The sequence below is a fragment of the Magallana gigas genome, chromosome 4 (genome assembly GCF_963853765.1).
Source record: "Magallana gigas chromosome 4, xbMagGiga1.1, whole genome shotgun sequence".
Classification (NCBI taxonomy): domain Eukaryota; kingdom Metazoa; phylum Mollusca; class Bivalvia; order Ostreida; family Ostreidae; genus Magallana; species Magallana gigas.
The window spans coordinates 12939871-12967284 of NC_088856.1; the positions used below are offsets into that span (position 1 = coordinate 12939871).

The window sequence follows — 27414 nt, forward strand, 5'->3', positions numbered from 1 at the left end:
GATTTTTACCACGATGAGGTGTTTCCTTTAAAAAAACCCCCCAAGAAATCGGACACAAATTTTAGTGTTTTTACTTTATAGTTTAAGGGTCTATTTAAATTTTGCATGAAGTGTTATCGATATTATGATATTAAGATTAAAAGTACACAGAATCTCTCTCTCTCTCTCTCTCTCTCTCTCTCTCTCTCTCTCTCTCTCTCTCTCTCTCTGAATTCAAAATGCCCAAGCACCACATACGACAAGTTGAACAGGCAATACTACATGTGATTACTGTAATTGCATATAGGTCTGGCGTATACATTCATGTATTGACGTTTCAGCATAAATTGAGAAGATTAAACAAATACTGTTCGGATATTCATATTAATAGTAAAATAATGACAAAGATCAAGAAGGCGAAGATGAATGTGTTGTTTGTTTGTGAAGGTTTATATTAAATGATATTTATCGGGATCAAATTTGTTTGTTGGTTTCTTTTGTATTAGAAACAATGATAACAAATGAGTAATTTTCCATATGAAGTCAAGCTGATTTTTTATCATCATTTATCAAAAACATGTTGGAAAAAAAAAGAAATATTTTATCAAGCAATTTTTATGCGAAGATCACGCATAACTCTATTCGGTTTACACAATCATCAGTTTTACTTATTTAAAAAGAAATACTTTTCCAAAGAAAGTGTATCGGTAACTGATAGTTAACATTGAGTTCAAGCTTGTCTTCTGCCACATGCAAGCACGTGTGTAATCCTTATTTTAAACTGATTTTAAAATAGTTATCATGGCCGAAGGGGGGGGGGGTGTCATTGCAACAAGATTGTGTACTATGATGGAATAATACTGTTGATTAATAATTGATCTTGAATTATTATCGGTAAATAAAATCATAAGTTTAGATTGACAAACAGTCTGGAAAGTTAACATGCCAAGGGAGTTTGGTTTCAGATGCCGTTTTATCTCTATCTGCTGGACGAGTGCATTCGTTTTAAATAGGACATAAGAATGCGTGTCTAGCTAAATGTACACGCTCACGCTTAAACGAAACTATAAATACAGTACCGATCAGACCCAACCTAACAGAAAGTAAACCCCAACTAAACCCTGGGTTTACTTTTTGGGTTTACTCCGGGTTTATTATAGTGGACCAAGAGTAAATCCAGAGTAAACCCAAAATAAACCCAGAGTGGACACAGAGAGTAAACCCGTTCAGAAGTATACCCCTGAAAGCAGACGCTAATTATGTATTCGAAATATACAAGGAGAATGAATAACAGGCAGTAGGATGGTAAGATAAAAGATGGATCTGCTTCACACTTAAATGCTTACAGTTGACCTCAAAAGCAATTTCCAAGTAAACCCAAAGTAAACCCCGAGTAAACGCAAAGTTAACCCTGAGTGGCCCCAAATCCTCAAAAAGTAAACCCAGAGTAAACCCCAAGTAAACACAGAAAGTAAACCCAGGCTTTAGTTGGGGTTTACTCTGGTGTTAGGTTGGGTCTGATCGGTACTGTATGTACACATTATATGCATGGTGTACACGCGTGATTCTAAATACCCCAAACTGAAGAAGGTAAAGAATGTAGTCTGAGTCTGCATTTTATAGAATTTGTAAAAAAACACATTGCAGGTCTGATAGTTTGTTAATGTGTCAATCTATCGATAAACGATTTGTTAATTATTCTTTATCGCTGAGGCTACAGCATCATTGATAAACATTGAATAGCATTTTTGTCCATACGAATGTTTTCCACGGAGGATAGCGAGCACATTTATAAATCACAATTTAGTTAATTACCTTTTAAACATCTGCATGTAGATAATTTATTAATTGCTGAAGAAGGCTTTTAGATATTTTCGTGTGTTGATGTTTTTTTAAATAATCAAAAAACGCAAAACGCAGAGTGAGTCATAATTAGTATCCCTAATAACCATAACTTAGCTACTTTGGATTCAAAAATACTATTGTCGAATATAAAGTTCACTTTTTAAAATCACCTCAACAATGGTTACAGCATCTTCATCGTAATTCAGTAATTTGAAATGCTTTAAAAGATAATGTCTATTTTCTGAAGTGGTCAAACAAGTTGTTATGGTTGTGGATGGTCAGTGTGAATGAAAGCATTTTATTTACAATGTTTTTTCACGATGATTTTTGAATATAACTTGTTAGCCATCAGACAGCTACTGTTACAGGACCTGTAACAGGTCATCGTGCGTGTGTATTTCTACATACAAACTATGTACAATCATGTTCTAAAATTTATATATGATAGATATTTTGCCTATCAAATGTTCTGACAAAGTTTTCTATTCATTCCAGGAGGTCTTGAGAAGGAGTAAGACAGAGACATTTGAGTTTTGTGAACAACCTTTGTGTCAGGTTTTGTATTAGCATAGATTTTACTTATTATTCAGCAAACTAGATAAGATAGTAACGTTAACCGTGTCCTTTTACATGTATGCAGTTTTATGATGTAAAAGACCACGTAGTGACTTGCACAAGAGGAAACAAGTTATTGAAATCGGAACAAATAAACCCATCTAGAGTGAAGAATGCATTTCAGCAAAACTCAATTATGTTGAGTATGTTGCGAGAAAAACAATTAATCTGAAATGAAAAATATCAGAATGATTGTCATAAACAATCACTGTAACAAGTCGATTAGGGAAATGCTAAATTAAAACACTAAGAATAAAGTCCTGCAATTTTTATTATCGGCCAATATTCAAAAAACATATGCAACAAGTAATTGATAAACTACCGGGAAATGCTTGTTCAATATAGCCTTCATTTTCTGGAATTTTTTATTTGACTGTAGTGTACTTGTCTCCGAATAAAGAGTTTTTTATACATAAATTAACAAGGAAACTTGACGTAATACTTTCAAAAACTATTAAAGTACATAAAAGGAGGAAACACAGTCGATTATTGGCATCATATTTATACTTGTTCAGTTTGGCAACATGTTATGACTTTTGTGATGCATTATCAAGGTGACACTAGATGTTGGATTATATCAGACACACCTGTTATTGATAAATGAAACCAGAGAGGCTATATAACTTATTATGCAAGGTCCATATGTTTTAGTGAGGCAATTTTGTTAAGCTATATTTCAGGATATGAAGTCATATACACAGAAAGATGGTTTTATCGAGCTGTCCCTCATTACTATGGCAAAACACGTAGGAGTCGCTGCATTGTGGGAAAACATTTACAACTTGTTTCTCACAGATGATGACGTTTTAATATCGGTTATCAATTGACAAACATCTCAGTTTAGGGAAGTTATGAGATAAATACATAATACCTTACTGCAGTACTTAAAGCTTAAAGTACGACACAAGGTCAAATTATATACATGTACAATGAAAAAAATACATTGGCTCACCGCTTTTCTCGTTTTCAATTCAAAAAACTCTTTAGAACACGCTGAATATGCTTGAACGAGAGCTTACCATTTACAAAACTAGCTGCAGGGTATTTAAACAAATTGTTTAAATTGTGTTGATTATCTCTACTTAAAGTACATACAGGCGTGCTTAGGCTACTATTGCTTCTTCCTAGAAATATCTGGTCAAGCTAGAAGTCGATCTTATCGGTGCAATTTTTGTGATTTCCTCTTGTCCATAAAGTTTAGACTATAAACATAAGATGCTATCCACACGTACAAAAATTACCATAGTTTTCCTGGTAGATAGACATACAAAAGGTTTATTCTTCCACAGATTCACACGCTTTATCATTACAATTTCAGCATAAATTGTTAGTAGCTTAGTCAATCAAATCAAATTTATACTATATCAAGTGCCTTTTTAAACAATTTTACTTTTTACATTTTAAGCTTTTCCAAATAAGCATCTTGTTGTGAAAATATCCTTTATTCAAAACTAAGCAAAATCGGTTAGGGATACTTCAGATTTAGAAAATGTAACATAAAATAGAAGAAGAATTTATCATTATTAGTTTAACCGACGAGAAGTTTCTATCTCTGAATCACCCACTCAAAGTTAAAATAGTAAATTTTTTAAAGCATAGACCAACATTTCCTGTATCATTATTTTGCCATATCAGTTAATGTCAAATTTCTGCATGGCCTGCACAAATTCAATGTCTTTTTTGTTGTTGTCTATTTTGACATTTCCAAAAGAATGGTCATAACTTCTAAACCCGGGCTATTATAGCAGCAGAGATGTTTGTACAATGATAGATTGAGAGAGAAAAATGATCTTTTAGAGTCCAATGCCTTTTTGAAACATATTAGGTTGTAACGTACAAGTGTCTTGCTTGCATTAGTATCTTTCTACTAAATTTACTAACAGATACCTTTTTTGGCCGGTGCTTACATAGCAGTTTTTTACAAACTTTTTTTTCCAAAATTTCTCAAGGTTTGTGGGTTCTATGGTATTAAGAAATGCATGTGCACTCCCCATTTACTCGTTTCATTGCTATTTTCAAATTCATGATAGCTCCCGGTATTGGACAAATAGATTTTTTATCAACATATTTTCCTTGCCTTTAATCAATTATTAACTGTGTGTTTATGCTTTATATTTTTTAACCTGAACATAAACACAGAAATTACAACGCATTATTTTACAAGTGTTAAAAGTCAAACGATGTTTGCTTGAGCCAATTTCTTGGATGTTCAGCTTAGTTTCTTTTCACATAAAACACTGCAGCATGAACTGGATAAATGTACCATACAACATTATATTTACATTCTACTGTGATTTTCCATTAAATTCTGTGATCTTCAAATGCCTCTAAATGCAACAAGTAGCCAAAGGTCAAATTGACGAGTTTTATTATGACGTCACAAACGTTGAACGCTGTAAACTGCAACGTCACAGGCGAAAATCAAAGTTCACGCTTGTGGCTGTTACTGTGGCTCTTCCATTAATATTAACTTACCCTTAGGATAAGATAGGAATTTTAAGGTATGAATCACATTTGCAGACAAGGTAAGAAGTTAAAAAATGTAAATATAAGCATTAAATCATGATTTTTTGAAGTATACACTCTCATAACTGCAGCGGTGTGTGCATACAAATTTTCAAAACGCGCCAACGCGCGTTACTCAATTTGTATGCACACACCGCTGCAGTTATGAGAGTGTTTACTTCAAAAAATCATGATTCAATGCTATATTATTACAAATACTCATAATCTGTGTTCCTGCATTTTTGAACACATCGATTCTGACATCGATTTTGGCACGCCATATATGGCGTCAGACATCTGTATTGGTTTTTGGTGAAGATGATTGTATATGTCGTTATCATCCTGCGTTCCATAACATTGTGGTTCCGAGCAACTGTAGACGTTTTCAGTGCCCTGCTCCTCTCTTTGATAGGCTTCATCGTAGATGTTTTCGGCCAAAGCATTGCTCCAGCTTTGACGATTTACCGCTGTAGTCTGAAAGAAAAATATACACTTTTTCCTATGGTCTCGGCACTACCCCCCCCCCCCAAGCAAAAAAAACCACAATTAAACATATATATATATATATATATATATATATATATATATATATATATATATATATATATATATATATATATATATATATATATATACACATTCTACTTACTTCAGCTGTACTTTCACAAGCAATGTTATCTACGATTGAATAACGAATGTTCCTTACTTGTAAATTAGAAGAACTGCGACATTCTAGCCTAAAATGTTACAAACATATTCATTTACAATTCTACAAATTGCATGAATCATGTATTATTAGAAGTAATTAAACTTAGTATACCGCTTTATCTGTGAATTTCTTCTTTTCAGTGCAAACAATGTAGTAAGTGAGCAAGTCACTACTCCAAAAAATCCTCCTACAGCTATAAGAAGTAATAGTGTGTCTTTTTCTAAAAATTCGAATGAATGATAAGGAACTGGAAAACATTACATGTGCATTTGTTCAGGAAGTTCATTAGACAACTTTTAATTGGGGGTTATATTAATATCATAATATTTTTTCCTGATTTTTTTCCCAGTGAACTTCATTTAATTAATGATTAAGTTACAAAAAAACGCAATTACAATCACGAATCGCTATTTTTGTTATATAAATTAAAATCTTATATTTTATAGTTTTTGGTTTGCAATATATTGAATTTAAATCGGCGAATAAGTAAGATTGGAGATCGTTAGATGGAATTGGATATTAAATGTATCTATTATTTTTCTTTGTTTTGTACCATTGGCTTCTAAATTTTTTTTATATTTATGAACTTACTTTTCAAGTAAAAATCAAATGGTCATTGGTTTTTTTTAACTGTTGATATTTAATAACAAAATGAAATAAAATTTAGGAAAAATACTCAGAAGTGAATAACATCGACGTTAATAATTCGTGGCAAACTTTCATTAAAGTTTGATATCGTTGAGAGAGGAAGGTCATCATTCTTCACACTTAACACGCTTATTCATGTAGAAGATTAAAGAAAATTCAAAATCATCTTTGCATTAGCATGCCAATAGAGGAAAAGGGAACATTAAATACATGTACGTCTTAATTTATAAACTATCATTTGCAATTCTTTATTTTGTCTACTATGCGTTTACCCGGCAAACATCCGTCTTTACTTCTAACAAATCCTTCTTCACATGTACAGGTATGATTTTTTCCACAAACACCAGCATGTTGTGTTCCAGTGCATTGAAGACTAATTTCGCACTCATCGCCGATATTTCTTTCATCTTATAAAAACAAAATCACCTTATAACAGGCATTCTGAGAATATTGCAAACTAATACACGTTCCCTACAGGTAACACCTTTGATTGAGAATGCCAAAACTTTTTGACCCTGTACAGCAAATATCTCCTGTTACTTATGTATAAATTTTGAAAAAAAATTTCCTGTAAAGTGTAAAATACTGAAAAGTTATTATGATAAACAGAAAACAATTTCGAAAATTTATTTTAAAATACACATTTAAAGCAAAGCAAACACTAACGTATAAACATTAGAAATAAAATCGGGTGCCATATGGATGAGTTAGCTTCCTTTGTCTACCGGTTGAACCTGCAGTGCCCATTGTTATGATTGCGGGGAAAAAACCATAGTCACTCTGTGTAAGTATTGGCCTTTTACGAGTATAAAAATTTGTGAAAACAATGCACTGTTATGCACGATATCATAACTTACCGTCTTCTGTATCAACCAAACCAAACAGTGAAACTGTTACTAACCCGACCAGATTATTAACCCGTATTATTAATAAAAATTTAAAAAAAATGGCCGATAAAATATACAACACAAAACACTATTTTATAGAACTTTTTTGTTTGTTACAAATGATAAAAGTACTGGTACAAGTAATGCATGATATAATTACTGACCACATACTTACTGGCCTCGTTTAATCAGTACATAACGAACCCGATAACAAACCTAATCATTAAAAAATGGAATGTAAACATTTTCACAAAAATATGTCAACTAGACGATACAAAACTGTAAATTTATATGTTGTTTGATATTTTAAAATGTTTAGCAAGTTTTTTAATATTTTTGAAGCGCATAAAAAAGTGTGGAAAGCTGAAATGGGAGAGACAGACGGACAGACGGACCAACAGACGGACGCAGTCCTCTTCGATGAAACCGGTAGGGGAATAATTAGGAAAAAATTGTGAACATCCCTATGCACTTTCACAAAAGTGATGACGTTTAAAACAATATTAGTTGCATAGCATGTCTAATACATGTGACATTATAATAATAATTTTAAAAAATGAATAAAATAAAAGAGGTTCATTACATACATGTACCTTTGATGCATCTTCCTTGAAAGTCCAAATATCTATCCTGGCAAAAGCATACTGTGTTATTTCCAATAATAGTACAATTTCCAGTATTTTCCGTCCCGTTACATTGTTCATTAATGACGCATATTTCAAATAACTTCTTTTCAACTATTCAAAATAAAAACAAAATGATATAACATATTTCAAAATAGATATTGTCACATATAAGTAATAATTATTTCAGATCGCATCCAAAATAAGTTCTATTTAATGTTTTAAAGGTCATATGAAACGATTTTTAACACTATGATTTTCTTTCATGAATATAAAGCTTGGTATAAACAAATGTTAAAATACATGATGTAAGATTTTTTTGCCTTTGCATTACTGAGAAATAACCGTGAAAACTGAGCACCTGAAAAAATTCTTGCCCGCTTATCGTTCTTGATTTTGTGGATTTATGACGTCACAAAGACCCACCGATGTAAACAATGCATTAAAACTAGTGTAATTTTACAGTAGTTTATCGATTAAATTTTAGTAATTTTTGCATATATGAACGTGTCTTTCTTTTCAAATGAGATCATTTGATTTCGTAGTAGCCTACAAATGACTTAGTTTTAATTGGTCGTTAATGAATAAATCTAATATCAGCTTCTCACAAAAGTAAAATCATGATGAAGATCCCGTACTGGAGTGGAAATTTAACGAAAGAAATGCTCCAACATTTACAGCTGATCAATGAATTATCCTTATCCTTTTGAAATAGAAACATCATTTTCTTCTTCGGTACGTATAATGATTGAGCCACATTTAAAGGGAATTAAAGCATTTAAATTGATTTGATTTATTTTGTCACATAAAAAAGTATATAAGGCAGGCCAATGAAAATGTTTGAGGCATTGTGTACATAGTTTGTATTTAAGAGCTGCTATAAAATGCCACAAAATTATTCTTAATTCTTATTTCGAAATAATATAAATTTCTGACTTATTGATATATACATGAAGCAATATCTTTAGAAAATACTTTGTGTACACGTGTATTAACGTTTTATTAAATTAGATCGCGGAAATATGGCATTTAAGGATTTAGAAATGTATCAGTAAAATAAATCGGTTGTTTGATAAAAATAGTTGTGAACGAATGTGAAGATAATCAACAGATTTTATTATGAACAAGCATCAATAATGATAAAAAAAACCGAAAGAAAACATTGCGGAAGAAAGTGAGATAAAAGGGATCTGTGAGTAAACACCGCACATACACGTTTTAAAATCAAAACACCGCACATTCAAGTACACGTTTCAAAAGCAAAACATTTGAAGAAATTTCTCTTAGACTAAAAATAATGAAATGGTAACATATTTGTGAATTTGAAAGTGAAACAAACAATATAATCGTGAAGCGAATGAGGCACAATGAGGCCTACAAGTTGTTTAGAAAAAAAATCTTAATGAATTGCATGAACGTGCAAATGGTGAAAACGATCAGACTTATTTTTGAATTTGTCAATTTCATTAAAAAGATCAAAATAAAACATATAAATATGCTTGTATTAAAATTATATTATACTTGCATGTGGATCTATGAAGAAAATCATTTATTCTCCCTGCAGTCTCGAAACTGAATATATCATTATGTACACGCTATTACATGTCAATAAAAACGCACACGATTTCATTTCTTGAGAGAAAAAATACTGACGTGGTTGATTATTGTATAATTATACAAGTTTTTATATAAAATAGTATTTTTTTTCTTTTAAAATGCTGCAAAATGACATGGATATTTGTATTCACAACATAGCTTTATAAGGCGATTGGGTCTTACTGACGTCATAAGCAAGGGAGGTAAGCCGCGTAAGTCAATGTTCCTTTTCCCGATTAAGTAATTTTGATCGACTGTGGCGCTCACATTTTGCATAAAATATCCAAAAAACAATGTCAGTCTTATTAAATAGGCACTTATGAACTCATTCCCGTATATAACTCAATATGGTCAGGATATCGTTTCATATGACCTTTAATGAACGAATTCTAAACATTTAAAAAAAAAATGGCAATATATCTTAAAAGAAGTGTTTTCGAATACAGCAGATTATGTATGTAATTGATACATGACAAATGCATTAATTCTTACCTGTTACACATTTATTATATACCAATGTATGCTTTATATTACAGCTACATAATCCTTCTCCTTCTAGAAATCGACAGGTGTTCGCATTCTCGGTTCCCGTGCATTGCTCATTAATTTCACAACTTTCGTTTATTTCTCTATTAGCTAAAATGTAGCATGAATGAAATTTCCATAAGTTTACCTATTCATAAGAAATAATACGACGTAAAAATTTGACATGTTCATATTTCAATTCAGGAACCTAAAAATTGTGATCTGAGTTAAGGTTTTTTCACAATTAGTGCACGAGCAGAAGCAAAAAAATATTCGTGCCACCTAAAAATTTAGATTTAGATAAAATAAATGTTGCCAACATAATTGTAGAAGAAAAAGTATTCGTACGAAACTCGATTGATCTAGAGCGACCGTTGTGTGATACAAACACATTAAATCTTGCAATATATCTTGCGTCTATATGCGACTGTTGAATAATGAAAGCAAGAGTTGTAAGATAATGCGATAGGATCAGATGGTCGCACAATTGAACGTGCGCCATTCCGATTGGACGTTGGCGCTCATGCGATAATGTGTCCAATGATACTATTGCTCGTGCGAGTCAGAAGGGGTATACATAATAATATATGTATATATAATGTATAATAATATGTTATATCTTATATAATATATTAACCCAGCTAACGACTAAGAGGTATTGGTGCAGCAGCATTCATGGTCAATTGTGGCCAATTTTTTTAGTGGTAAAGTAATGAGGAAACGTTTTGGTAACAATTAACAAATTCGAAAAAAATAATTTACACAATAATTAAAAATAGTTCAAATGATTGAATGTCATACCGTGGCAATTGCATAGTGAAGCTAATAAATTATGCAATGATTGTACAACATTGCATGATTTGATAAGACACGTTGAGGAACAGTCTCTTGGTCGCAAAACACGCGCAAAGAGCTGCAATTCATCTAACAACCTTTTAAAATCTTGCATCAGTTTTGCGAGTATACAAAACGTGAAAAACCGTTTGTACTAGTGTTCGTGCGTTGCACTGCAGAAATTTGGATCGCATTTGGTTGTGTCTGAATAGTGTGCATGTCCACAGTCTTTAGGAGATTTGATGCGACCACTAAAAGGCATGCATCGAATGCGAGAACTCGTGCTACGTATGCGAGAGCTCGTGCGAAGCTGAAATATTCCGATCACAAAGTGTTGTTTAGTGCTTGTGCGCCAATTGTAAAAGGGGCTTTAAGTAGTTTTATAACATTTCATCCATTTTTATTAAGAAATGAACAGAGAGAGAGATAGAGAGAGAGAGAGAGAGAGAGAGAGAGAGAGAGAGAGAGAGATTACCTTGAATGCATCTTCCCTTAAATTCTAAGTATCCATCTTGACAAAAGCAAACTTTGTTGTTCTCTACACGATGTTTTGTGCAATTCTGTGCTTTTTTTGTCCCATTGCATTGTTTATGGTTAACGCATGATTCAAATAATTTCTGTCCAACTATAATTCAAAGTACAGAAATTAAGGTACTTTGCTTCATAAGTTTTGTGTTAGTGTAAGTTAATCACAACACATAACCGAAGTATGTATATTTTACAATCTTTCTCTTTAACCAAAAATGTATTAATATAAACATTTTTGTACTTTCTTACTTTTCAAACAATATCCGTTTATCAAATTGAACCCGTCATTACAGGTACATATGCTACTATTTCCAATAAGACGACAACTATTTGCATTTTCTGTACCAGTGCATTGCTGATGAGTTTCACATTTTTCATTTAATTTTCTGCCAGCTACAATGGAGCAACAAATACAAAATCAATGGAAACTGAAAAAAGCAGCAGTGTCACATACAACAAGCAAATGGATTAACTGTCAATTGTTCAACTAGCTTCAATTTATACAATAAATGATAAGGTATTAAAATGTAAATTTGTATAAAAACATAGTTGTATAATCATAGTTGAATAAAAAATTAATTGAACTTAGGCATTATTGTGTATTGAATATTGTTGTTTACATCTCTATTTATCAATGTATACATAATTGTGTCAACTTCTTAAACTCGTTGAGGTGTCTTTATTTAAAGATTTGAAGCACCTGAATCACACAATTTCATATCAAATTATTAAAATAATTGTCTCCAAATGTTTTGTCTGTTTAGTTCAAATCATGTTTCTTACTCCTTGTAACCTTGAAATGCATTATTTACAACTTTCACTCCCAATAACAAGCAGGCATATCAAGTAATGAGAGAGAGAGAGAGAGAGAGAGAGAGAGAGAGAGAGAGAGAGAGAGAGAGAGAGAGAGAGAGAGAGAGAGAGAGAAAATACCTTCGATGCAACTTCCTTTAAAATCCAGATAACCATTTTCACAAAAGCAAACTTTATCATTATCTACAGGTGTATCTGTACAATTCCTTGCATTATCTGTCCCATTGCATTGATGATTATTACTGCACTTTTGAAATAGTTTCCTTCCAACTATGATTTAAAATATGTACATTGTGGTACTGTAGATTCCTTATTTTACGCGAGTACTTAATTCCGCGATTCAACGGTTTTCCATCAAATCGCGAGAACATAAAATCGCGAATGCCGAAATTTTATCATTGTTTCATGTAGTTTACATATGTCTAAAAATTAAAAGCGAGATTTTAAAATTCGCGAGACGGGCTTCTCGCGATTTTACGCGGATATTAATTCCTCGCGTTTAATTAGGAATTTACAGTACGTGTTAGTATAAGTTTCTTCATAATGTAATAACGTCACAAAGCATAACAAAAGTTCATCAATTCCTCTTAAAGCAACAGCATGCATGAGTTTATTTTAAATTCACTGTCTTACTTTTCAAACAATATCCGTCAATCCAATCAAACCCGTCATTACAGCTGCATCTACCAGTATCTCCCACTAGGCGACATGTATTTGCATTCTCTGTACCATTGCACTGTTCATTTATTTGACATCTGTTATTTTTTTCTTGGTTAGCTAGAGGTACATGTAAATAGGAAGTCTGGGATTAAATTTCATATGCATATGTGAAGTTTGATACAACGCTTAAATATGGACTTGAGGAAATAGCATTAATTCAGACATATTTATTATCAGTCACCTTTACGACATTTCAGGGATTCCTTGTCTGCTATGTATCCTTTTTTACACATACACAATTTCCCCTCACGTATGTCTGTGCAGACTTCCTTTCCTGATGCCCAATTACACTGGTCATTTATTTCACATGTTTCATAAAGCCTCTTCTTTGCTAACAAAACAAGCCTTATATAGTTCATTTTATATTGTACTTTAGCAAACGGGTAGTTTAAAATTTGTATATTTTATTTTGAATATTAAAATAAAGAGATAAAACAATTAATAAATGTCTGGAAATAAATAATTTGAATTTCTTAGCCTATAAGGGACTGCTTTAATTTACATGTATTTCAAAGTTACCTTGCACACAACTGTCTTTGAGCCTTATATATCCAGTCTTACATTGACAGATTAACTCCCATTTATCCGTTTGGTCAGCCTTACAAACGCCAGAGTTTTGTGTACCTGTACATTGTTTATGTAACATGCACTGTTCATCAAGTTTTAGTCCAACTGGAAAACAATCATACTTCATCATTATTTACACTATCAGGCGATTTTGTTGTAAAAAAATCGAGGTTTGTTTGTTTTCCTTTCATTTTAACAACATTTATAAATGCCATACATACTAGGTATTAGGAGAGCTAGCAACATTGTTATGTCATTGAATATAACAAAACAAAAGTACAGTGTTTTTTAACAGATTTGTAAATAAAGTCCAAAATGCTTTTATGTTTCTTGTTTCCATTAATGATTTGTACTTTCGCAATGTATATTTATGGTCTTTACATTCAATTTTAAATATTTGTTTTTCTTCCCTATTAAAATGTTTATGAAAAACTACGTTGGTGTTAACATATAATATTTTTAATTGTTTAAATTTTTTATTGTTTTTACAACCCATTCCTTCAATATTAATTGTCTTTGCCTAAGACTTTCAGCATTGTTTTAATTGTCAATATTGAATTATTATTAACTACATTTCTGCAAAAAATTAAATAGGAAATATGTTTGTTTTTCAACAATTGCATTTTAAATAACGCTAATTAAAGTACATGCCAAATATATCGGAGTGAATGTTATTATGCTTACGGTAGTTACATCAAGACGAAAATTTCCCCCAGACATTTTACAGTTTACCGCCGAAAATTCTTTATCATTACTGAACATATATAGACAGTCTCGAGAGTTGTGTAAGTTTTCATATGGTGAAAGTACAGAGTTATCTTTTCTTGGGCGACGAGATTGAATGTCTGCAGCAGACAACGGTTTAAATAGGATAAAAACGCTTTTTACCGAGTTATTAGTAATATTTCAATGTGAACGTGTTTTTTTGACAATATTTGCAACATTGTGTGGAAGGATTTGCGTAACTTTTGTCAAGTAAGTTGTTTTTTGACCGTGTTTACAAATCGTGTCCTACTTTCGATTTTTCCCTTGTGCATTATATATATATATATATATAAAAGAAAAAAAGCAACACTAACTGCAAAACATAAGCGCTTTCATTGTTACCGGACACTGAGAAAATACTTTTGTGATTTGGATATATATATATATATATATATATATATATATATATATATATATATATATATATATATATATATATATATATATATATATATATATATATATATCGTAGAGCGGATACGATGCCCCTGTGTTTGAAGATGAAAAAAAAGTGTCAGCGCAAAATGTTGTGTATTAAGGATACATAAATTCCTCCTTTTGAATTTTGATTTGGGTGATTCAGTTTATTACCAATACCACAGGATGAAATTCTGACAATCAGTCAACTGAAATGTGACTAAAAGGTAAATGAAAGGTGCCTTAAAAGCATAGCTATACCTTACAGTATAGTCACCTTTCCAGACCTTCAGTTTAATTGACTAAATGAAAGAGCTTCATCCTGTGTATGTAAATATTAGAAACTATTTTTTTTAAAGAATATACATCAAATAAAAATGACGTCAATTTTTACACTTACCTTTTAAGCATTCTCCTTCAAATATGTCTCTGTCCACTGGGCAGTAGCACATCTTTACCCCAGCAATAACTTTACATTCATTAGCTCCATGAGATCCATTGCACTGTCCTGACAATTCGCATGATTCATATAGGCGACGATTTGCTGGTGGAAGAAAGAAATGAAAGATTTCTTTTACCTTTAATTCAATATATTTTGTTTATTTTTGTAGTAAGAATCGTTTAACAAATTAGTATCATACTTTTGTAGCAGCTTGCATTTTTTTCTATGTATCCGGTATTGCATCTGCAAGTTGGTAATTGAGATCCATACTTAATACACTGGTTTGCATTTTCCGTTCCAGTACATTGCTGGTTCTCTGAACAAGGTGAATTTAGAGCAAGACCATCTAAAAGAAATATTTTTTGAATATTTTGATCTTCATACCTTGGTGAATTATCTTACAAACTAAAACGTAGACGTAGGTGTATGTATGATATTGATATAGATAAAAATATGCATGTAATAGCTAATTGATCTTAATCATAACCGAATGACGTAAGTCACTTTATATATATATATATATATATATATATATATATATATATATATATATATATATATATATATATATATATATATATATATATATATAAAGCACTAAAAATGGCTAACGACACGAACAATAAAAATGTCAAATTTTCGGGACAACCAGTCCCTTCTTCAGGACCAAAAATAAATTACATGAGTAAAAAACAAAGAAAACAAAATCTAAAGCTACTTCTAAACTACCTAAGAAACTATAAAAAAAAAAAGAACAGCTACATTATAAACATAATTTGTTCACATTCTTAAAGAAGGTGTTGATACTGTCGCCGATCGCTCTAAAGTAATTAATCGACTGCCAACTTCACGCCTGATTAAGTTAATTAGCTAATTAAAATTGACGTCAGAGTTAATAAATGAAAATGTGAACCCCCGTTGTTAACTCGTACGGCACTTATGATATAGACTCGAATTTTTGATTGAAAAGAGATGAAATTAAATGAAAATAAATAAATAAAATTAAGAAAAAAATGAGTTATAGATAAAAGGTAGTAAAGGAACTTATAAATAAAAGAGGCGCAGTTGACAGATTAGATGAAATTACTATGTGGGTGTCAGGTGATGTATGGCTATGAGGCGTTCATTTTGGTGAAGTCCATTTGTTTGTTCATGCCATCAGGTCTGAATGATTTGAGTCTGTGCATCCAGAACCTGTCTTTGCTTTTCCTCTCCGCGTCTGTCCAATGGGGATTATGGTCAATAACCAATACTGCCATGTCTTCCCATTTGTGGCCACTTGTATTAAAATGTTCTCCGACGGGCTCCTTGACTTTTTTGGTCTTTATGGTAGAGTGGTGGTTGTTGATCCTTCTGCGGAGGTCACCTGTTTCACCACCGTTTTGCTTAGAGCAGACTTTGCAACTGATGAGATAGATGCAGTTGTCTGTGCGGCAAGACGTGTTGCCAAATATTTTGTAGGTGCGACCCGTGATGGGGCTTTTAAAACTGTCCGCGTTGGTGCTGTGTTTGCACAAAAGGCATCTGGCATCGGAACATGTTTAAAAACCACCATTTGGCATCGGGTTGTCTAATCTTGCCCTCACTACCATGTCCTTTAAGTTCCTCGGGCGTTTAAACGCAGCCATTGGTGGATCCTTGAAAAGATCAGCCATTCTTTCGTTAGTGTAAAGAATGGACAGATTATTTCTAAGGATGCTGTTGAGGTTCTTAAGGGCGGGGTGATAGGTAGTGACAAGTGGAATCCTGCTTTTGTCTGTTTTCTCTTTGTATTGTAAAAGGGTTTTCCTGTCTTTTGTAATAATCTCATCAATTACAGATTGAACTGTGTAGGCTTTATAGCCTCGATTACACAGATGGGATTTTAATATTCTGCTCTGTTCTTCAAAGATTTCATTAGAAGGACAGATTTGTCTGATTCGGGTAGTTAATCCTTTAGGAATTCCTCTAAAAGTATGGGGATGGCTTGAGGTGGAGGTGAGAATCAGTGGGTTTCGTATGGAGACTGAATTTTATTTCACTATCTTCAAAGGTGGATGTAGTATCCAAAAATACATTTTTGGAACTAGATACATGTATGTCCACTGTGAATTTAATCGAATTGTGGAAGGAGTTGGCAAAGGTAATGAAGTCATTTAGGCAGTCTCGGTTTTCGACCCATTTCATCTCAACATCATCAATGAACCGCAACCAGCTCACAGGTTTGAAAGGAGCTCTGAAAAGCAGGGTGCGTTTTAATCTTCCCATAAATATATTGGCGTAAGAGGGAGCCATTTTGGTGCCCATAACTGTACCACTTATTTGTATGTAATGTTCGCCAATAAATATGAAATTGTTCAGCTTGAGAACATGTTCAAGGAGCTTGAGTAGAGATTCGGTTGACGGCTGCTGAATCGTTCTACTGTCCCATACCTCCCTGCAGGCCTCGATATCTTCATATATATATATATTAACAATAAAATGATAACTCCATCACACTGCTAGATATTTATATATAATCCAAAGAGAGTGAAAGGTGATATCAAAGAGAATTAATAATAAAAAGAAAAGAAAAAGAAAACTAGAAGAAAGCTCAACGACAGGGTCTTCCGTTAATGTCGAGAGTAAAGCTAGATGTTCCTGTAAGAAGCCGAGTTTTTTAACCAATAACAAGGATGATATTTGAGTTTAAAAAAAAAACGTCTAGAAAAAAAAAAGAATAAAAAGAATTATCAACAGAATCAGTACTAGGTCTTCCGTTAAAATCGGAAGACCTTAACAATAAGGAATAAGAATAAAAAGAAACCGTAGAAAAACAAAGGGGTCTTCCGTTGGAAACGGAAGACCCTAATAATAATAATAATAATAATAATAATAATAATAACAATAATTATAATAAATACTGAATTATGTAGTTTTGCTCTCCAATAATCGTTACCTTCAATACCTGTATAAATCAGTAAAAAGGCATTTAGTTGTTGATATTTAACTGTTTCTATGTGAAATTAATAATTAGATCGTAAAAGTTACGTAAAAGTAGCAAAATTATTGTTAAATAAATTTACTTGAAAAAAAATTGAATGGCCAGTTCGTCGTGTATGATAATTTGAGTCTGACATCATGATTATTTTGTGCAGTCCCTGATATTGCTTTGGTGGCCGAAGATTTTGATTAATTCTAATAATTTGGTAAGAACTAAAACGTGTAGATTTCTGTCCCGTCAGTTTCAAAAGAGCTTCTGTAAGAGATAGAAGGAATCATACTTTTTGGATGTTAATGTATTATGCAGGTATAATTTATAGTTTTTATTTACCTGCTATGCATCTGAAACCACTGGCAATGTAGCCTTTTACACAGGAACACATTCTGCTGTTCTTAGTTTCATTATACAGACATCGGGAGGCGTTATTGGTAACCGAACACTGATCATTATAGCTGCATTTTTCTCCCAGTGACAACTCAGCTGAAATGGTAAAATGTTAATATATCGTATGTACAAAAACACCAAGATTTGTCTAATACATTATTAAAGTTATATAGTTAATGATGAATAGAGATCTAAGAATTGTCAAAAATACTGCCCTTTATTTCTAGTATGACCTTTGATAGAATATATCATATTTCTCTACTTGTACTTTAATGATTAAAATAGTAAGGTTTATTCAATTCCTTTAAAAAAAGAAAACGAATGTCGTATTGACCCTGATCAAGGTGAGTTGAATCTCGCAAGAAAATAATAGGTTGAGTACAAATATAACATATTAATGATCATAATTTATCCATGGCAATTCATGTAAACTCAACGAAACACAACAATAAACAATGTTTCTATTGTTTTCGATAACAGTAGAATACTTTTTGGTAAATATAACAATAAAAAATTATACAGAGTTCAAAACTTGTTGATACTTATTGTAAAACAATGCGCATGTATATTTTTCCGTGTAATATCAAATCTGTCCAAAAACTTGACTTTAATAGTTTAAGTAGAATTATTGCTGGCAAATTCCTTGTTCAGAAATTTATGCTTTGAAAAAGCAACCTGCAGATATTCAGAATATGAAATAGATTGTAAAACAAATTGTAACTGTTATTGTACGTAGCATATGCATTATTATAGTAACTAGGAACTCAATATCTATGATAATTGCAATTTTAAGCAATATCTACGTAGCTGTTTTATATTTGATGTACATGATGTGATTGTCTGTCTGTCTTATTTGTTTTTTTCTCTGTCTTTCTTATATAACTCTTTTACAAAATATTATGCTATATATCTAATATTTTTTTGTACCAATACCATATGTACGTGAGAAAGTCTCAATACATAAATTCAAACAAATCATGTAATTACAAATGCAATTTTAACAACACGAGGGACTTCAAATATTTCAAACTAACTAATAACATGTTTAACAAAACATGAAGCATGTGTAATTTCCCCTTAAAAAATGGATTAAAAACAGGAAAAAGTCATTCAGTAATCTTCGATCCTCAGGCCTGAACAATCATTCTAAATTATTTTGATTTTTTATTCGTACCCTTTTTTTCTAATATTGACATATTCATTTGATCTTATAGTGTTGATATGACGATTACTTCTTCAACAAAAGCTTGGCTTAGTGGATTAAGAGGGATTTACTACATATTGCCATTGGGGTTCAAGCCCCCGATGCACTAGAAAAACCTTTTTTATTTTACTTTAATCTTAACTAATTGAGGCTAAGGGTGAGAGAACCTTAATACAGAAATTTGCATTTTATTTCGCGAGTATGTATGTTACACTTCACAAACTTACAGTGCAATTTACTGTCAAATACTTACACTTGACACAGTGCCAGTTAATATCAACATAACCATCCATACACTGACATGTTTTTATAGATCCCAACAATCTACATTCACTATTCCTGTCACATTGTGAATATCCATCACATGATTGGTAAAGAAGGCGAGTGGCTAAAACATATTTACACAGTTTCATATTTGCAACAACATGAAAATATGATTATAGATCTTTAAATCTTAAATCATACACTTTCATTAAAAACCCTCTTTTTTGACGACCTAATCCACCAATAAATACATCATGTTCATCTTATTTCACAGTATTAACAAGAGTTTATAATAAAAGAATATGAAAACAATATTAAGATTTGTTAAATCCTGTGACATTGATATGTTAGCTAATCATTTTTTTTTTCATGTGGTAGGAATAAAATATTTTTTTTACAGCTAATGGTTTGATTACTTATGTTACATGATTTTGCGACACATATCGATTAAATATGACATATATATGCACATGACTGTTATAACACACCATAGTAAAATTTACCAAAGAAAAGACGAGTGCACTTATGGGCTGCGGTAAATAGTGAAAAAATAAAGATTCAAATTAAACATATTTTTCCCTAACATTATCTATTGATATCTATTTCATAAGAATTAAAAAGTTTTAGCGCTGAATGTTATTGTATATAAAAAGCACGATGCTTTAAAACATGGTAGGGGTCAGCAGACACTCGTGATTTTGTATAGTAAATCGAGGACGGGCATTCATTTCAAAGCCTTTGTTTACTGTCAGCCTAACCTAGTACAAACTTGTCGAAAAGACAAAATACGCATTATACATTAAGAAAACTCCTGTGAAAGTAAGACGTTTGTACTACATTAGGCTGGTACCTAAAAAATGAAAAACGTATGAAAATTTCAAGGTGTTTACTATAGCAAGCGAAAGCTACAATGTATTACTTGCGAGACTCATGTTTAAACCCACGCATGGAATAAATTATTTCAAACAATCACGTGGGTTCGATCCAGGTAAACGTTTGTCAAATGTGCTTCACTGTAAAACATTGACACGTTTAAATCGCTTTCCATCATCTTTGTATGGTCAGGAATGTTTGTTTGGTCACTATGGACATATGCAACTTAAAAACTTTATTCGATTTTTTTTTCAGACGTAAAATAATGCATAACGTATAATTCAGCAAACGCGCAAATCGATCCACCACCAACAGAGCAATGTTGATTTAAATGTCCCCTCCCTCTGATTTAAATAGACATAATTCAAGTAGGTTCGGTTCGATTTTTCCGGATTTAGATTATTTATAGGCATTTAAAAATCGTCAATTTTGTAAACTGTATGCTAATTTTGGTAAATTTAAGCGTGCATATAAATCAGAAGTATCCATCAGTGCTTAACTATTACGAGAACAAATCAATATGTTGATATTTTCTACATTAAAACGGCACTGAAAAAGGCCCATTCTCTATAGCTTAAGTGCACTTGTTATTTATATTTAATATACGTAACCTTTAACATCCTTGATATTTTTTTCCTCGTTATTACTATATTCTATTAGTGAACAACTCTGTGAATAAAACGATTACAACATAGAATACAAAAGGTATGGAAAAAAAATGCATGCACTTAAAAAGAACCGTTAGACGGTAAACTCATCTTACGAGTACAGAACTGATCATCCATCATCGAGTTTCCTTGACAAACTTCTCCTTTTCTTTTACAAGCTGAATTTTTATCACACCTTGTTCCATTTACTACTTGGATGAAATAATGGTATATTTTGATTAATCTTGAAACTATGTGTTCATAATTATGTATTTAAAAATATATTCTTTGAACCTCAAGATCTTTTAAATGAAAATTAGCAAAATGACTATTTGACTATACAGAATTTACTTTGATAGTTTCTCTAGTCAACAGTGTTGTTAATGTTTCAAAAAACTCATGCATATATATAAAATAAACCTGTACCTGTTTTTCCGCGACATATCAACATCATCTCGACATGTTGCAAGTTACCCCTGAACTCACAAGAAGACAGTTTTAGTTCATAATTATATTGAACATCAAATGCAAAGTATTTGACTTCAAAAATCCCAATCTGTGACTCTGCAGACATATTTTTCACCGTCTTCATAAAACCCATACACACGTCATTACTTGTTGACTGGTCTAAGAAATAAGAAAAGAAATAATTGTTAATATATATATATATATATATATATATATATATATATATATATATATATATATATATATATATATATATATATATATATATATATATATATATATATATATGAAGTTAAAACAAACACAAAAATACAGGTCTTATATTTCCAGTTATACCATTTGCCAAATGCGATGAAATGTTCATAGGATTAAATCTACAACGGTTCTCGCTCTTTAGAAATGATATAAAATCTTGATAGTGATATTCCCTGAAAAAAAAATCTTTTTTTTTACATTATGTTACAACACATAGCGTTTCATAAAATAAAGACAATCAAAAAATTAAAAATACGAGAAAATCAACACGAACAATACGAACAACACGATCAGAGAACTTAAATTCAAAAGTTTACCCAACGAAATTTAAATCTGTGAATGGCGGTTGCATCCCTTGAAAAACCAATGCATTGACCACTGCAACACCTGTACAGAATACACATGATATACAGAATACCTCAATGAAATCTTGAACTAAATTTATCTATAAAAAAGTCATTAAAAAGACTTAAAAGTTACCGTACACAATATAAGCTGAAATCGACGCATACTTTCTGCAATGATCATAGCGGTGTGTATATTTCTTTTAAAGCCCTTCATACATATCCGTGATATTTTCCGCTTTCGCCTAATTTAAAATTATCTTAATTTTTAGCAAAAATGTTAAATGAAGTGTTATACTTCCTATTTGTTCCATCAAATTGCATATGTTGAAACTATAGTTTCCTTGTTGAAACATGGGAAAAGTCGATATGCATTTCTCTTGAACATTGAAACAATTTTTAACTTCGTAGACATATGAGGAACTGAATATAGCAAAACCAATGAAATAAAAACACGTTTTATTTTTATCACTGAATATAAACTGTGCGTTCCTTTAATAAATGTAGAAAGATTGTTTTTTGTATTCTTCTCATTTTTCATTGGTCTTTTATTATAAATCAATAAACAGGTTTTTTAAAATCGTTTTCATAGGTTTGTTTTGCTGACTGACGTTTTTCATACTAATTGTCAGACAAAAATTAATCGCCTTCTTGTCTACGGACTTTTCCATCTTTTTTTCCCGATTACGACAGAGCTCACGGCGTCTATGACCGGTCACAGAGGATGCTTACTCCTCCTAGGCACCTGATTCCACCTCTGATGTATATAGAATATCACACTTTTGTTTTGATCTCGGCCCTGGTATCAGCCCGAGCGGTTGGTATCGGCCCAAGCCCGAAGATTTTGATATTTTCTTCAGCGGATGCGACCGGTCAGCAGAGGATGCTCACTGCTTCTAGGCACTTGATCCTACCACTATCTTTTTAGATGTCCGTGTTGATTTTACGAAAGACGAATAGGGCCACATAAAATTTTTTTATCTCGTAATTACGAGAAAAGATCTCGTTATTACGAGTTAATTTTCTCGTCATTACGAGAAAAGATCTCGTTATTACGACTTAATTATCTCGTTATAACGAGAAAAGATCTCGTTATTACGAGTTAATTTTCTAGTAATTACGAGAAAAGATCTCGTTATTACGACTTAATTATCTCGTTATAACGAGAAAAGATCTCGTTATTATCTCGTTATTATGAGTTAATTATCTCGTAATTACGAGAAAAGATCTCGTTATTACGAGTTAATTTTCCCGTAATTACCAGAAAAGATCTCGTTATTACGAGTTAATTATCTCGTAATTACGAGAAAAGATCTCGTTATTACGAGAAAAGATCTTTTCAAAATGCTGCGTTTCATTATTCTATTCTCTTTATGTCAAGTGTATGAAATACTGCAATGTCTTTTATTATACACATACTTAGCATTATCATCGCTTAGTAGCATAAACAGAATTTGATATAAAATCGGACCAATCAGTTTTAACAAAATTTCAGAAGAAGGAGCAAAGCAGGTTGATTGATGAATTGATTGAACTATATATTGATTAGAAGGATACATGTAATTTGTTTTCAGACTCCAAAATGTTGATATACAAAATCAATTATTTTCAATATACATATACCGGTAGGTTGTGTATGAACACAATTCAGGTAAATCCTGTATACAAATGATTGAAACTACATAGTCATTTAAGTCAACTGTAACATTAGAATTGTGTTTTTACGACAAGGGCTACCTGGTATTTACTTCGGCGTGGGATTATAATATATAAAATGAAATGAGAATTACATGAAGATCTTTCCACTTATTCATATTAGTTAAATGTCAAATCCGATATTTTTATTTAAAAATTAATGAATAATGTCTGGTGTTATTTAATCATTAATCAGAATTGAATTAACGTTTATGGAAAGAAAAGGAGTGAACCAGTCGACTTGGAGGTGTTTTCAGAAATGCACCATTTATATAAATCTTTTTTCGTAATAACGAGAACTTTTCTCGTAATAACGAGATCTTTTCTCGTAATGACGAGATCTTTTCTCGTAATAACGAGATAATTAACTCGTAATAACGAGATCTTTTCTTGTAATAAAGAGATAATTAACTCGTAATAACGAGATATTTTCTCGTTATTACGATATCTTTTCTCGTTATTACGAGACCTTTTCTCGTAATTACGAGATAATTAACTCGTAATAACGAGATCTTTTCTCGTTATAACGAGATACTTAACTCCTTATAACGAGATCTTTTCTCGTTAAAACGAGATAATTAACTCGTAATAACGAGATCATTTCTCGTAATTACGAGATAAAAATATTTTTTCATGTGGCCCTATTCGTCTTTCGTATGATTTGCTTTGAATTTGTATTTCGTTTTATGGATTTTTGAGATGGTTGACGGTTTGTTATTGTCATTTTTTATTATATATAGAAAAGACAATGGAAATGATTAACATAATTGTAAACAATTTATAGAATAATTAAATCAAGTTGTGCTGAAACAAAGTGAATATTCAACCAAAGCCGATTAAAATCAAAATTATATTTCTTGAAAATTCTATCGCAATTAACAGATTTGTTGATATGTTATTATTTGTATGAGAAAATACCACATTGTATTCTCTTTTTCGAGGCAAAAGAAAACTGTCAAATTTTATCTTTTATCGTGTACTAGAAAGGCAATATAAAAATTGCATAATCATATGAAAACTTCGAATTTTTATACAGAACCAAATTCAGCTGTATTTTGCCATTCGTTCAACAACAATAATATATGAAGAAACTACTTATATTAATGCTGGTATACAAGAAGAAAAAAAAGTAAAAGTCAGATATGTGATAATTCGTATCATCCTGTTTGTGATAAGCATATAATAACCGTCTTATCACTTGATTATTAGGGTCTTCCGTTTCCGACGGAAGACCCTCTTGTTATTCTATTGTTTCTTTTCCTTATTAGGGTCTTCCGTTTTCCAACGGAAGACCCTCTTGTTATTCTATTGTTTCTTTCTATTATTAGGGTCTTCCGTTTCCAATGGAAGACCCTCTTGTTATTCTTCGGTTTCTTTTTAGGGTTTTCCGTTTTCAACGGAAAACCCTTCTGTTATTCTACGGTTTCTTTTACTTTATTATTATACTTTTTTTTCTTTTTTCTGACTTTTTTGGAGCGTTATTTCTCAGAAACTATTCAACCGATTTACACCAAATTTTTAGGAGTTATAAAACATCATTGTCGCTACTGATTATTAAAATTTCAAATGATTACGTCACTTCCGGTTTTAGATATGGACGATTTTGTAAATTTTTATGGGTCATTTTGTCCACGCATATCCTCTGAAACTAATAATGATAAAAGCTTGAAATTTGCAGGGATTGTAGATGAATGTCTGTAGATTTCCCTCCATGCTTCCAATTGCGAAAAATGCGCAAGGCCTAAAAGCTCGCCTGAACCTGAAAATTAGCACCAAATTTTTTCACCAAATTTTCGCACATTTTCCGTAATATCTTTTGACGTATAAATATTTTGTTAAAACATGTAATGCAAAAGTTGTTTCAATTTTCACGGGCTTTTATTTGATATCATGAAAAAGGGGCTGGTCCCTCAAATTAGGGGCCAAGAGGGCTCTAAAGTCTATTTGCGAAAACTTTTTGGTGAACAATAATTTGTTATCAATTAGAGAAGCAAAAATGTTCACTATACAGCTGTTTATCTATACAGTACCATACTTAAGTCATATATTACGTAATTAGGGTTTTCAAGGGGCCAGAAGTTCAAAACTTTGATCATTTATATCTGAAAAAGGAGAAATATTTTGAAAAGCAATGTAGAACAAAAGTTGTTTAAAATAATGTTTTGTACAATATGCTACCTTAAATGTTTTTGTTTATGACCCCATTTAGGAGTTAAAGGGTCGGCCCCTAAAACACATTTGTACAGATATCTCAAGAACGGTAAACATTTTGTGAACACTTGTTAAACAAAATATGTTTATATTTACAAGACCTTTCATTTGATGTCAAGAAAAAGGGGCTGGCCCCTCAAATTAGGGGTCAAGAGGGCTCTAATGTCTTCTTACAATAACTCTTTACTGAAAAATATTTTGTTATTAATTATAGAAGCAAAAATGTTCATTGTACAGCTGTTTATCTATACATTACCATACCTAAGTCATATATTACGTAATTAGGGGATTTAAGGTGCCAAAACTCAAAACTCTGATCATTAATATCTGAAAAATGAGAAATATTTTGAAAAGCAATGGAGAACAAAAGTTGTGCAAAATAATGTTCTTAACAATATGATACCAAATATTTTGTTGTTAGTGTCCCCAGTAAGGGGTTAAAGGGTCGGCCCCTAAAACGCATTTGTACAGATATCTCGAGAACGGATTACAATTCATGAACACTTGTAGAACAAAATATGTTTATATTAGCGAGACCTTTTATTTGATATCATGAAAAAGGGGCTAAACCCTCAAACTTGGCGCCAGAAGGGCTACTAAGTCTTTTCATCATAACTCTCTTCTGACCAATAATTTGATATTAATCATAAAGCAGCAAAGAAGCTTTTATTAAGCTTGATTTAAAACCGAAACCCGTTTTAAAATCGGACGATGCATTACAGAGATATCGAGGTTTAAAAATTGATTTTTCCGGAAATTTTGATTCCGTGTCCTTGGTTTAAAAAGTAGCGTAATGTTTAAAGTAAAATTAACTCGTACCAAAATAATTGTTAAGTCGTACTTGAACACATTCGGATTTTTTTTGTTAAGTCGTTCTCGAAATCGTAAAGGTGTTTGTTAAGTCGTACTTAAAATCATTCGTATTTTGTTAAGTCGTACCAGGAATAATTCGAATTTTTTCATATTTTATATTTTAGTTACTCTTGTTGTTGGTCTAAGAGCTCTGCTTCTTACAGGAACTTCCAGCTTTACTTCCGACATTAACGGAAGACCCACTCGTTGCTTGGCAACGAGCTTTGCTCTAGTTAT

The 27414-nt window shown here is 31.7% G+C and overlaps 2 protein-coding genes across 2 annotated transcripts; both read right to left on the minus strand.

Annotated features, from left to right (window-relative positions):
- Window positions 1-11977: 11977 nt before the first annotated feature.
- On the minus strand, window positions 11978-15360 carry LOC136274765 (rh5-interacting protein-like). Its single transcript, XM_066082372.1, has 7 exons — window positions 15218-15360; window positions 14977-15120; window positions 13347-13499; window positions 13009-13158; window positions 12741-12884; window positions 12228-12377; window positions 11978-11994 (listed from the first exon to the last, which is right to left on the minus strand). Exons 2-7 carry the CDS (start codon window positions 15026-15028, stop codon window positions 11978-11980), a joined length of 666 nt encoding a protein of 221 aa, XP_065938444.1. The 5' UTR covers window positions 15029-15120; window positions 15218-15360.
- Window positions 15361-16130: 770 nt separating this feature from the next.
- On the minus strand, window positions 16131-22697 carry LOC136274766 (uncharacterized). The gene is made up of 9 exons (XM_066082374.1): window positions 22561-22697; window positions 22393-22462; window positions 22157-22248; window positions 21779-21979; window positions 21469-21561; window positions 19822-19956; window positions 18311-18460; window positions 16568-16810; window positions 16131-16384 (listed from the first exon to the last, which is right to left on the minus strand). Exons 1-9 carry the CDS (start codon window positions 22634-22636, stop codon window positions 16131-16133), a joined length of 1314 nt encoding a protein of 437 aa, XP_065938446.1. The 5' UTR covers window positions 22637-22697.
- Between the last annotated feature and the right edge of the window lie 4717 nt (window positions 22698-27414).